At 53.5% G+C, this 12,498-nt stretch overlaps 1 protein-coding gene across 2 annotated transcripts; it reads right to left on the bottom strand.

Annotated features, from left to right (window-relative positions):
* Window positions 1-3,140: 3,140 nt before the first annotated feature.
* Window positions 3,141-12,083, bottom strand: CCDC124 (coiled-coil domain containing 124). Of its 2 annotated transcripts, none has more exons than XM_019641750.1 (5): window positions 11,995-12,083; window positions 6,733-6,902; window positions 4,391-4,580; window positions 3,780-3,894; window positions 3,141-3,597 (listed from the first exon to the last, which is right to left on the bottom strand). In XM_019641750.1, exons 2-5 carry the CDS (start codon window positions 6,889-6,891, stop codon window positions 3,390-3,392), a joined length of 672 nt encoding a protein of 223 aa, XP_019497295.1. In that variant the 5' UTR covers window positions 6,892-6,902; window positions 11,995-12,083; the 3' UTR covers window positions 3,141-3,389. The 2 variants fall into 2 exon arrangements, with proteins under 2 accessions (XP_019497295.1, XP_019497296.1); XM_019641751.1 differs by lacking the exon at window positions 11,995-12,083 and adding an exon at window positions 11,535-11,919.
* Window positions 12,084-12,498: the final 415 nt, after the last annotated feature.

Genomic DNA, 12,498 nt, shown 5'->3' with positions numbered 1-12,498 from the left:
TCTAAGGCCCTGCATGCCTGCCCTAGCTGGCTTCTTCCCTCGGGTTAATCACCATTGGGCACCAACCTCCCCTCATCCCCAACCCCAAAGACCTCAAAGTCGCCATGCAGGAGGCTCTCTTGCCAAGCCCTTCTTCAGAATATGCCCTTCCCAGACACCATCTCGTTGATTCTTGAGGTAGTTTAGTGTCACGTTCAGCACGACATGAGCCGTGGGAAAACGAGAGGGGGCGGCGAAGGGTTAAGAAATAAAAGAAACAGCAGCCAATAGTTAAATGAGTGTGGGCCAAGGGTCTCCAGTCTTGTGGACTAAGAGCCCCGAATTGGGCCAACACACCGCTTTTATTTCTCCACCTACCCGGAAGTAGCATTGTTCTCTCCACAGTCTGAGTCTCATTCCTGGGAATTTTCTCAAGCCAGATTACCCATGCCTGCAAGCTGCTAATACCAAGACTCCACCCACGGATGATAAGTCAGATGCTCTGCCTTCACACACCCTATATGCACAGACCCCAGGAAGATAAGATTATTGTGCTGAGGACAGATACTAATACACCATTAGGTCACTTCCCAAGCAGGTTGAGGGAAGGAATGTAGCTACAGAGGTCGAAAACCTCCAGTCTCTTTGAGGGGCGAGTAAGGGCTCATGCCCACCTCCATCAGCCCCGAGATTTCTCCTGATGGCCTCCAATCAGCCTGTCTTAGGTTGTTCCTCCTACGAGAAATCTTACCCATCATTGACTAACAGGCCATCCTTTGGGGCCAAACAGGGAGACGCAAGGTGTATGAGCAGTGTCCTCAAAGGGGTCAGTTTAGGGTTTAAGCGCGGGGGGACAGACGGCTGGACAGCTGCGTGACAACAGCTTAGGGGTAGATATTGTTTTTAATCCCATTTTATACAGAAGTTAACAGGCTCAGACCCACTGAGACCCCAGAGGTGTCAGGCAGAGGCCTCTATTTGTGGGGAGCCATTTGGGCTCCTCCACCAGTTATTTAGCTGACATCTTCAGCCCCAGTTCATGACCCCACAAGCATCCCTGCTGTCTCCCCCAGAGCTCTGGGTGCTTCCTGGCTGTGTAACCCTGGCAGGTGACTTAAGTTTTCCCATCTGTATAGGGGGTCGATACTTCATGGGGCTGTCCTCAGGGCTCACGAGATGATACTACCAGGGCCCAGCATCCAGGGGATGCTTATCACAGCTGGTCCAGTCCCCTCACTTTCTGATGGGGACTCAGCTCATTGGCATCCCCTGCAGGGCTCCATCCCTCTACCTCTCTTCCCAAACTCCCACAGGGTCTTTCTGGATCCTTCACTGCCCTCTAGTCCTTGTCTCAGGGTCAGCTCCTGGGGTATTCCTAAACTAAGCCAGTGCTCACTATATGAGGTCTTGGACAATTAAGTTCGCAAACTTGTAGCAATGATGTTACTACCCTTTTTTGATACCAGAGGGGTTATTCATTATGAATTTGTATCAACTGGTTAACTAAGTTTACTATTTGGAAGTGCTGAAAAGCTGTGTGAAAAAGTTAGAAGACCTGAACTTTTCGCCAATTCATGACTCTTGCATCACGACAATGCACCATCTCGCATGGCACTGTCTGTGAGGGAGTTGTTAGCTAGTAAACAAATCACTGTATTGGAGCACCCTCCCTACTCACCTGATCTGGCCCCCAATGACTTCTTTCTTTACCCGAAGTTAAAGGAAATATTGAAAGGAAGACATTTTTATGACATTCAGGACATCAACGGTAATATGACAACAGCTCTGATGGCCAGTTCAAAAAGAGTTCCAAAATTGCTTTGAATGATGGACTAGGTGCTGGCGTTGGTGCATAGCTTCCCAAGGGGAGTACTTCGAAGGCAACTGTAGTGACATTTAGCAATGAGGTATGGAGCACTTTTTCTAGGATGAGATCACGAACTTAATTGTCAGACTTCGTATGTTGGTTAGTTTTTATGCCAGCTGCCATTGTTCCAGGAAGCCTCCATACTGCATTTCAGCTGTACCCAGTTATTAATGGCACCTTTTCCTTGCACAGGAGAGTTATGACCTCCAGGACTTTGTATGTGTGGCTTCTTTGGTGCCTTTTCTTGCCCTTGTCTGTGTGGAGAACTCCTATGCATCCTTCAAGGTCCTGCCTCCATGAAGTCTTCTACCTCCCTACCTCTGGGCAGAGCCTGGCCCCCTTTGGCCCAACCTTGACCCCACAGAGTTGGGGCTATCTGTGAGGATATGCATCTGAGACTTGAGATTTGGGAGAATAGCTTTCTTGGCAGGAAGAACCAACCAACAGGGCTTAGGCCCTGAGCGGGAACAAGCTGAGAAGCTGAGAGCAAGGAGGCAGGAAGGGCTGGAGCTGAGAGGGGGATGGAGATGGGGTGAGGAGGCCACAGGAGCAGCCTTGTGGGAGCAAGGAGGGTGTCACTTGAGTGGGAGTCATAGCAGTGACCTGGTAAATGCTTGGACCCGGCTCCACACATATGGGCCCATCTCCCAGCTGCCCTCCCTCTCTACTGACTCTCTGAGGCTGACGAAGCTCTAGCAAGCTGGAACTAGGTTCAGATCTCACCCAGACATGCAACCTCTGAAGGGACACTCATTGCTACCCGGATCCACCTGCCTGATCCAACCTCTATGCCCTTGCCTGCCCAGTGCCCTGCCTCTGCGATGGAATCTGATTCATCTCCCACTAAGACCCTCTTTGAAGAAATCCTCCACCAGGAAGCCTGCCCAGGACTCAACCCAGATGCCTCCCATGTTGGAAGAATAGCAGAGCAGCCAGCATTTCCTGACCCCAAGCACAGTATGTGACCTGGCCACTGACTCTGAACCAGAACCTCAGGATGAAAACAACTCGCCTCCACTCTTCTGGTTCATCCCCCTTTGTGCTGCATGACCTGGAGCCAGTGGCTCAAGCTCTCTGAGCTGCCCCCTTGCAGCAGCAGGCAAGCAAGGCTCCGCCATGGAGGCACAGGCTCCTCACCGGACAAGTGGCCCAGCCAGAAGAAGGGCGCCCTAGAACAGGGTCAGTTATTAGGAACACTGCTGGGAGTCCTTTTCATCTCTGGCTGTGACCTGTGGATCCCCCCTCACTCCAGCCCTCTCCCCACCACCCACCCCAGGAAACTTGAAGCGCACAGTTTGCCTCACAGACTGCCTTTATTGGGCACTTAGCCCTGGGCTGCACGCAGGAAGGGGGTGGATGTCACTTGGAGCAGGGACCCTCAGCAGGAGGCACAGCCAATGATGCCCCTTAGCTCCCAGGACAGAAGCCCAGGCTCCCGGACCTCTCTGTAACCCTCACCCTCTCTGTAACCCTCGGAGCTGACCAACCGAGGGGTGCCGGCTCACAACCCTGACCTCCCATGGAGCGGTTTCCCCAGTCGGGCTCACTTGGGAGTGTTGAAGGGCACAGCCCGCTGGTTCATGGGGTTGTCTGGTGAGCGCAGCCACTCCTTCTTGAGCAGCTGTTTCAGTTGCGACAGCCGCATGTTGGGGTTTTCTTGCTTGAGCCGGGGTAGCTGCGCCTCCTCAAAGGCGGTGAAGGCTGCTCGCATGCGGCGCTCGGGGTGCCTGTCTCCCGCCTCCTCTGCTACACTACAAGTGGACACTGGTGTCAAGGGGGCAGGGGCGCAGCCCCCCCCCCCGCACCAGGTTAGACCCCCCTTCCCAAGATCAAGCCAGTACTCTGCCCTCAGAGGCCCAAGCCCCACCGCAGGTTTAAAGCCCCTCCCCAGAGGTCCAAGCCCCACCCCACAGCACAGGCCCCGCCCCGCTACCTGAGCACTGCGATAGCATCCTCAATGGTGCGCGCCTCAATGCTGCCCTCCTCTAACACACGGCGGTTCACATTTTCCTCCAGAGGCACCTCCAAGTGGCTCTTGGCTTTCTCAGCTGGGAGCGGACAGCAGGCCGGGTGACAGAGACATATGCAGAGCCAGAGAGAGGCACAGTGGGGGAAAAAGTGAGGGGAGAATGATGGCGGGAGGGCAGAAACACGACTTGAGCTGGGAAGCCCTCCCAACCTACTGGGTGGGCTGGTCCTGCCATCCCAGGACCCAGTCTCCTGCCCTAACTTCCCTGGAGCCAGGCACACGGAGGCGATCCAACCGTGGCTGCTGTCTCCTTAGCCCCAGGCGCCTCATTAACACCCTGGGGACCCCAGGGCGGGCACAAGCGAGGCTGGGTACAGAGCAACTACACACGTGTGTGCCTGTGCTGTCCATCCTCAGAGCAGGCCTGATAGGCTGCTGCTCACCCACCCTTCACCATGCGAAGTCCAGGCAGCTTCTCCGGGGGTGAGGAGGGGGTCTGGACTTAGTCCAGGGGGCAGTCCACTGCCTGTTGTTTTAGAGGTAAGAGAGCAGTTCTAAAGGTGGCCCCGCCATACCTGATTCTGGGGCTTCCTTGTTCTGATGGTCTCGGCGGAGGGTCTCCTCAATCTGGGCACGGGTGACCTTGTTGGACACGGCCACCCGGGGGGCCTTGCTGCCCTTGAGCTTCAAATCCTCCTCCTCCAGCAGGCGCTGGGCCTCCCTCTTTCGCTCCAGCTGCTCCAGGCGCCGCTTCTCCTTCTCCTCCTTGGAGAATGGGGCAGTCAGGAGTGGACCCCATCCTACCGCCATAGGGTCTGGGTTTTCATCTCAACCAACATGGATTGAGACCCTGCTGTGTGCTAATCCTGTGCTGGGTGCAGGGGACACAGCTGGGAGCAAGATGGGCCTACTGGGGGCTCCTGTACTACATGACGATGGGAACAACAGGGAAGCTTGGTCAAGACAGGTGGGTGGGTGGCTCTCAAAAAAAAAGTGACACCTGGGCCAGAAGAGGAGCCAGCCAGGAGGAAAGTTGGGGGACAGGAGAGTGGTGGGAATAGCAGGTGCAAAGGCCCTGAGGCAGGAACCACCTAGCATAACAGAGGAGCAACAAAGAGACTGGTGTGGCTGGAGTTAGGAGGGGAATTTGGGGGGAGGGAAACCCAGGAGCCTCAAGGGCATGGGGAGGGGTACGAGTTTCTAAAGGTAACAGAAGATACGGAGGGTCTGGACCCATTTGCCACCTGGGGCAGGAGTTCTGCCCTTACGGTCAGGAGACCTTGGGGAGGCACTATCCCCAACTGAGCACCCCAGGGGCTGGGACTAATCCCATCTTGACTCCCCAGGGAGGCCCAGATAGATGCCAGCTGGATGAGGGGACATGTGGCCTACAGGACTTGTCCTTGGCCATTGGCCCTCCACTGCTCCAAGGAGCAGAGCAAGGTTCTCAGTCACCTGTAGTGCAGTGCGACCATTGGCTGGGTCCGGCACCGAAGGCACCCTCGCTTGCCAACCCATTGCCTACAACTCTGCCATCTGTCTCCTATGTCTCTGGGATGGTCCCCGCCTGCAATGTCCCCATGACACTCCTGTAGCAAGATTAAATGTCCCAGGAGAAGGGCCAATGTGCCTGGGACACCCACTGGGCCTCCATCCTGCTTATATGGCATGAAAGGGAGGGTTAAAGGTCAAGGGTGTTTGCTGGGTTTCCACTTCTGTGCTCAGGCACCTCAGGCAGGGCCGCTGTGCTCTAAGCCTCAGTTTCCTCATCTGGAGGATAGGGATGACCCCAAGGCCTAAGACAAAGGCCTGGGGAGGGCTCCCAGGGCCTGGGTCCTGGGCAGACTGCTGTCTCTGGGGCTGTCGAAAGGTTTCTGGCTTTTCTGTCTAGATAATGGATCTTTGGCAGACACTGGTTTTCCTTTTGCGTTTTCAACTTTTCTATGTTGTCAAAAAGTTTACAACAAAAAAGAAAGTTTAAAGACCTCCATGAACCCAATGCAGAATGAGGGGAAATGTGGACGGAACCAGGGACATTCAATGTCCACTAAAAACAAGGCAGACTCCAGTCCTGCACAGAGAGTGCGCAGACGCCCCATGATCTGGGCATGCAGGGACCACGCACGCCACTGCTATTTTCCACAACCTTTACCAGTTTTCCAATGGAGGAAACACCTGTTTTCTCCGTCCTGAGTCAGCAATGCATCCCCCAGGGCTCTGGGCAAGTCTGACCAGCCCAGAAACCAGGAGGGCCGACCACGCGGTTCCCTGGCGCCACCTACTGGAGCCGAGTAGGTCAGCACCAGCCCTAAACCATTCCCAGACACCAATTGTGTGCCTGGCATTGGGGCCTGGCATTGGGGCCCATCAGGGGATAGCCAGCCATCCTTGCCCTCTTCTGTGTTTTTATAAACTCATAGGAGATCCTGCAGGCCCTAGGTCAGCAGGTCAGAAATGGGGAACCTATCCCAGCATTTCCCAGCCTCGGTACTGCTGAAATCTGGGCTGGCTCATTCTTTGCTGGGAGATCGTCCTGAGCACTATGGGGTGATATACAGCATACCTGGCCTCCACCCACCAGTTATAACAACCAAAAATGTCTCCAGATGCTGTCAAGTGTCCTCAGGGTACAAAATCACCCTAGGGTGAGATCCACCAGAATAGCCTGACCATGGCATCACATGAAAGAGAGAAACAAGCCCATGGAGGGCAGTGGCTACCTCGCTGTTCCCCAAATGTGCCAAGTCGTGGCCATATCAGGGTCTTTGTACGAGTCGATGCCTCTGCCTCCCTCCCCGCCTTGCTCCAGGTCTAGTGCCTCCTTGCCTTTCAGGCCAAAGCCCCAGAGGCCTCCGGCCACCTTCTACCATGCCTGCCTGCCTGAGCCACAGGCACAGCAAGCCGGAGCCCCCCACACCTTGCGCTGTTCCTTCCTCATGACGTGTTTGTCCTCATCCTTCCAGTAGGCATCCTCCAGCTCCTTCTGCTTCCGGGCATCAGCTGCCGCCTTGGCCTCAGCCCTCCGTGCCCGGGCCGCTGCAGACTTGGTGTTCTCGCCCTGGAACTTCTTGGGCATCCCTCAGCAGGCTGTGGGAGGATGGAGACCAGTGAGCAGGGCATGTCCATCCTTGGCACTCCAAGATTCACACCTGGGCAGCCAGGACGCCCTTTGAGGCTTCAATGGCCTCATTTGTAAAACAAAGGCAGAGACTTTGTGATCTCTTTTTTAAAATGTATTGAGGTAAAATTCGTATACACAAAATGAATCATTTAAAGTATACAATTCAGGGCCGGCCAAGTGGCTCAGTTGGTTAAGAGCTCGCTCAAGAGTGCGAGCTCTGAGCAACAGCGGTTTGAGTCCCGGCCCGAGCTGAGCAGCCGCTGAGCTGCCAACAGGTGGCAGGATGGCTCAGCTAAAAAAATAAAAATTAAAAGAATTAAAACAAAATAAAGTATACAATTCAGTGGCATTTAATACATTCATAATGTTATACAATCATCACCTCCATCTAATTCCAGAACATTTCTATTCCTCCAAAAGGAAATCCCTTTCCCATTAGTCGCTCCCCATTTCCCCTCCCTCAGCCCCTGGCAACCACTAATCTTTCTGTCCCTATGGATTTACCTGTTCTGGACATTTTTTTTAAAAAGATTTTATTGGGGAATTGGGGGAGGGGAACAGACAAGTTGCTATCTTTTTGTTCTTCAGTCTAGTTGTGGAGGACATCGTTTCACTGGCCCATGTTGGTATTATCACTGCGCTCTTCCCGGGTGAGGCAGTCGCTCGCCAGCTATTGGACGGCTGCTCACGGCAGCTCATGAAAGGGCATGCCAGCTGCCGGCCAGCCTCACTGCAGCGTACGCCGTTGCCAGCGACTCACAGTAGCCCAGCTCCAGGTCGAGCTGTTGTTTACCATCTTAGCTGTAGAGGGCGCAGCATTACTGGTCTGCATGTGGGATCTGAACCGGGGCCCTGCTGCTCAGAGCTGGCATTCCAAGCCAATTCTTAACCAATGTGCCACTCGGCCGGCCCTGTTCTGGACATTTTATATAGATGGAATCATATATGTGGCCTTTGGGTCTGGCTTCTTTCACTCAGCATGATGTTTTCGAGGTTAATCCGCATTGTATTGTGTATCAATGCCTCATTCCTTTTTATGGCTAAGTAATATTCCCTTGAGTGGATAGACTACAAGGTCTGACAATTAAGTTCACAAACTTGTTGCAACGATGTTGCTACACTTTTTTTTTTTTATCTCAGAGGGATTCTTCATTATGAATTTGTACCAACTGGACAGTTAACCAAGTTTACTACTTGGAAGTGCTAAAAAAGCTGCGTGAAAAAGTTAGACAACCTGAACTTTTTGCCAGCAATTCATGGCTCTTGCATCACAACAATGCACCAGCTCACACAGCACTGTCTATGAGGGAGTTTTTAGCCAGTAAACAAATAACTGTATTGGAACACCCTCCCTACTCACCTGATCTGGCTGGCCCCCAATGACCTCTTTCTTTACCCAAAGATAAAGGAAATACTGAAAGGAAGACATTTTGATGACATTCAGGACATCATGGGTAATATGATGACAGCTCTGATGGCCATTCCAGAAAGAGTTCCAAAATTGCTTTGAAGGATGGACTAGGCACTGGCATTGATGCATAGCTTCCCAAAGGGGAGTACTTCAAAGGTGACTGTAGTGGTATTTAGCAATGAGGTATGTAGTTTTTTCTAGGATGAGTTCGCAAAGTTAGTTGTCTGACCTTCGTAGTTTGTTTATCCATCCATCCACTGATGGACATCTGGGTTGTCTCCACTTTTTGGCTTGTATGAGTCATGCTATTGTAGAACCCCACAGTCCTGTGTAGCTACCTGTGTGCCTCCCGCCCCCACTCTTCCACCTCTGAGGCCTCAGTCCCTGGGTCCCACAGCCCTGAGGCTGAGTGCCCCTCACCTTAGGTAAGCAGCTGCCATCAACTACAACCGATGATCCAGCCCTGGCTCACACAGCTGGAAAATGTTGTCCAGCGGGCACCTGGTCTTGTGAGTCCTACACTAGGTGCTAGGGAAATGACAACACACACCAATGGCATGTGCCACCCTCCCTGTGCCAGGCTCTCCACTAAGCGCTTTATATGGACTAACTCAAATGCCCCAAAGCTTTAAACGTAGGGATTGCCCTTATTCCCATTCTAAGGTGGGGAAGCCAATGTACCTAGCTAGGTCACATGAGGCTTAGCCTGGAGTCTCACCTCCAAAGCCTGCCTTTCAGGTAAGGAAAGGAAGGCTGTGCAGCCGAGACATAAACAGCGCCCCCTTCAAGTGCTGACTGAGGACCAAGTGCTGTGCAGCTGAGGGAACGGGCTTTCTGGGCCTCAGTTTTCCTCATCTGGAAAGTGGGCTGATGTGCCTCCCTCCTGGTTCATTCTCTCTCCCCTGAACAACTTCAGCTCAGCCTTTGCTGAACATAGGAGGAACAGGCCCAGAGCCAAGAATGAAGGTGAGAGAATGTGGGGCCATCCTGACTCAGAACTATGAGACAACAACTCCTGACTCAATTGAATGCCCCAAAGCCTTAAACATGGGGACTGTCCTTATTCCCATTCTAAGGTAAGAAAGCCAAAGTACCTGGCCAGGTCCCCATTTTACAGATGTGGCACCTGAGGCTTTCAGACGTGACAGGCTAGAGCCACACAGATGGTTAGTTGGAGGAGTCCAGATTCCAACCCAGGCCCACCCCCTCAGTCCCGACTACGTGCTCTTAACCACTGCACCATCTGCAGATCCCGGCTGGCCCCTCAAGAAATATCAATGTAGATCAGGGCTCTGAGACCACTGGGGCCCCTCACTTGACACAGAAAGGCAGCCCCTCCAGGCTGAAACTGGGGAATGAGCCCCGTGGGGAAGAACAGGACAAACTGGGAATCAGTGGACCTGGGAGACTTAGGGTTGACTTTTGGCTCTGTAATCATCGTTGATGTGCTCCCCTCAAGCCCTAATTTCCTTATCTCAGATGTGGGGGTGATTCCAGTCCCTACCCACACAAGAGCTGCCAAGGGGTGGGGTGTGGATATGTCAGCCTAATCTCGCAGTTCTCCCAACTGCTTCTTGGCCCCCTAAATCCAGCATTCATTACTGAGCATCTACAATGTAACCAACAGAAACCCCCTCCCAGATTCCCAAGGAGAGCACTAAGAAACGGGGTGACTGTCCAAGTTACAAATGAGGAAATTCCTCACCTATTGTTCTCCTCTTCACTCATTCAGCAGGAGCCACACCAGCCTTCTTGCCATTTTTCAAACATATCAAGCAGGTTCCCACCTCAGGGCCTTTGCACTTGCTTTGCCCTCCACTTGACTGCTCTTTGCACCTCTTTTTACCCAGTTAACTCCTATTTAAACTTCAGAGTCCAGCTCAGGTGCTGTTGCCTCCAGGAAGCCTTCCCTGAGACACCTTCTGAGTTTCAAACCACAAACTTCTCTGTAAGGCAGTTGTCTGGGGTTGCTTTATGTTCATTTATATAATTGTTTGACAAATGTCCATCTTCCTCACCAGGCTGGGAGCTCCGTGAGGGTGGGGCCGGGACTGCCTTGGTCACTGCTGTGTCCCCAACACCCTCATTCATTTGTTCAATAAATGTTTTGAGCAAATCAATGAACAAGCACTGATTTCTAGGCTTCCCCCAGTATTTACTTCATGCTCTGTGTTGTGTCCAAACTCATCTCACTGTTCTTTCCCACTTACCTCCCATCCAGCCTCTGTTCTTGCTATGCCTTCACCTGATATACCTTCCCCTGCCCCCTCCTCCTGTGAAAACCTTGCCCACTCAGAGACTGCCGCACCACTCCCTTCTCCCATGCTCAAGAACCCATCTCTATCCCAAAGCCTGACAGGGCTTTTTTGATTATTTGGAGACAGGGCTGGTGAGGTGATGAAGATTAAATGAAGTCATAGGGTTGGGCCCTAATCTAATAGGGCTGGTACCTCCATAAGAGCAAAAGACACCAGAGCTTGCTCTCTCCACTGTGTGAAGACACAGTGAGAAGGTAGCCGTCTGCAAGTCAGGAAGAGCCTGCACCACGAAATGAACTGGCTGGCACCTTAACCTTTCTGCCTCCAGAACTGTGAGGATATAAATGTCTGTTGTTCAAGCTGTGCAGTCTGTGGTATTTTGTTATGTCAGCCAGAGCAGACTAAGACAGACAGCTTTTCTTCTCTGTGTGGTAAAGTCACTCACTCACATACTTTGTCATTCAGTAAACATGCACTAAGCACCTAGTATGAGTCGGATATTGAGAAAGAGGCAGAGCCCATGGGCTTCCTGCTTGAATAGGACTCCCAGGCTGGCTGGGAAATAAACAATTAGAGTGACTACTCTCGATCAGAACTGTAATAGAGATATGCAGGGTGCTTGGGGAAGCCTACAGGGGGCTTCTGACCCAGCAGGGGTGTGTGAGTGTCTTCCTGGATGAGGCACCTAAGAACAGGCCCAAAGGAGAGGGAAAACCTGAGCCCCCAGGGGTGTGGGGGAGGCAGGCTGGAAAGAGGGATTTGTATTCTAGGTGATGGGAGGATGCAGAGGATGTTAGAGGCGCCAGGCGAAAATCTGCGGGTCAGAGCCCTCTGGGGTGGTAAGTGAACCGAGATGTGAGACAGAGCAGGGAGCTCAGGCCGGGGTCCGGCTGGACAGAGGGTACACTAAAGAGGGAATCAAGACCCACCTGGTTGCTTGGATGTGAAAGTAAGAGAGAACAGACAGAGCGCAATGCCGCCTCCTCCAAGAAGCCCTCCCGCGCCCCCTTCTGGGCTCCCCCAGCCCGTCGTCCCTTTCCCCAGCCTTAATCCCACTGCAAGTGGCCGGGGAAACGGCGGCGGGGGAGGGGAGGAGGCGGGCGCGAGTCCGTAGCAGTTCTGTCACCCCCAAGCCTGGAAGCTGCTCAGGGCAGGGATGGAGCTGGGTGGCCTCGAACACGACGCTGTCTCTCAGTCTCAGTCGCGCGCTCTGGGTAATGGGCACAGCCCCAGCGGGAGCCGTCGAGACTGGGCGCCGGAAGTGCCTCCGTTTCCGAGCACCCCACCTCTAGCCCTCCCGGAGGGTGGTCCCCGGCCCAGATGCCCGCCAGGCCCACTCGCACCCCGCCCCCCTAACCCCGGCTCCGCCCGCACAGCAGCCTCTCCTACCTCCTTTCCCCAGCGCCGGCCAGGTCGCACCTCCGTTGCGTCACCGCGGGGTTTGCGTGCTGAGCTCCCGGCGGTGCGTGCTGATTACGTCTCGGTGCTGCCGCCATCTTGGTAAAGGAAATGATGTCCCGGTCCCGACACAAGCCAAGGAAGGCTATCAGCCACTTGTTTTTCTTTTCAAGAGTGTACATTTTATAAAACCTCATCCCGGCGCTCATTTCAGACATTGGCGAGGCAGGAGGGGCGGACAGAAACAACAATCTAGAACATTGCCTTTACCAAAATGGCCGCTGCCCGGAGGAAAGATGGCGGCCCCGACTTCACACATGGTCCGGCGGCGTCAGCCGGGAGTTTCCCCTCCGCCAGGGCGCGCCAGAGCCTGCTGTCCACGCGCGGTAAGTAGACCCCGCTACGTCAGAAGAAAGCCTCTTGAGCCCGTGATTATCATTTTGCGTTTTGCCGCGCTCTTCTAGCCCGTATTCTCAGCCTCCGGCTTGTGAAGCT

Source organism: Hipposideros armiger, unplaced genomic scaffold (genome assembly GCF_001890085.2).
Source record: "Hipposideros armiger isolate ML-2016 unplaced genomic scaffold, ASM189008v1 scaffold_64, whole genome shotgun sequence".
NCBI classification, from domain to species: domain Eukaryota; kingdom Metazoa; phylum Chordata; class Mammalia; order Chiroptera; family Hipposideridae; genus Hipposideros; species Hipposideros armiger.
The sequence above is the reverse complement of the archived record's forward strand: the minus strand, read 5'-3'. Positions and strand labels throughout refer to the sequence as shown.

Bases quoted from the DNA above. Each gene is read 5' to 3' on its own strand.
- CCDC124 (XM_019641750.1), bottom strand. From the start codon at position 6,891: ATGCCCAAGAAGTTCCAGGGCGAGAACACCAAGTCTGCAGCGGCCCGG. The intron at 3,895-4,390 runs GTATGGCGGGGC...GTCCGCTCCCAG, and splicing joins CAAGGAAGCCCCAGAATCAG to CTGAGAAAGCCAAGAGCCAC. The intron at 3,598-3,779 runs GTAGCGGGGCGG...GTCCACTTGTAG, and splicing joins GATGCTATCGCAGTGCTCAG to TGTAGCAGAGGAGGCGGGAG.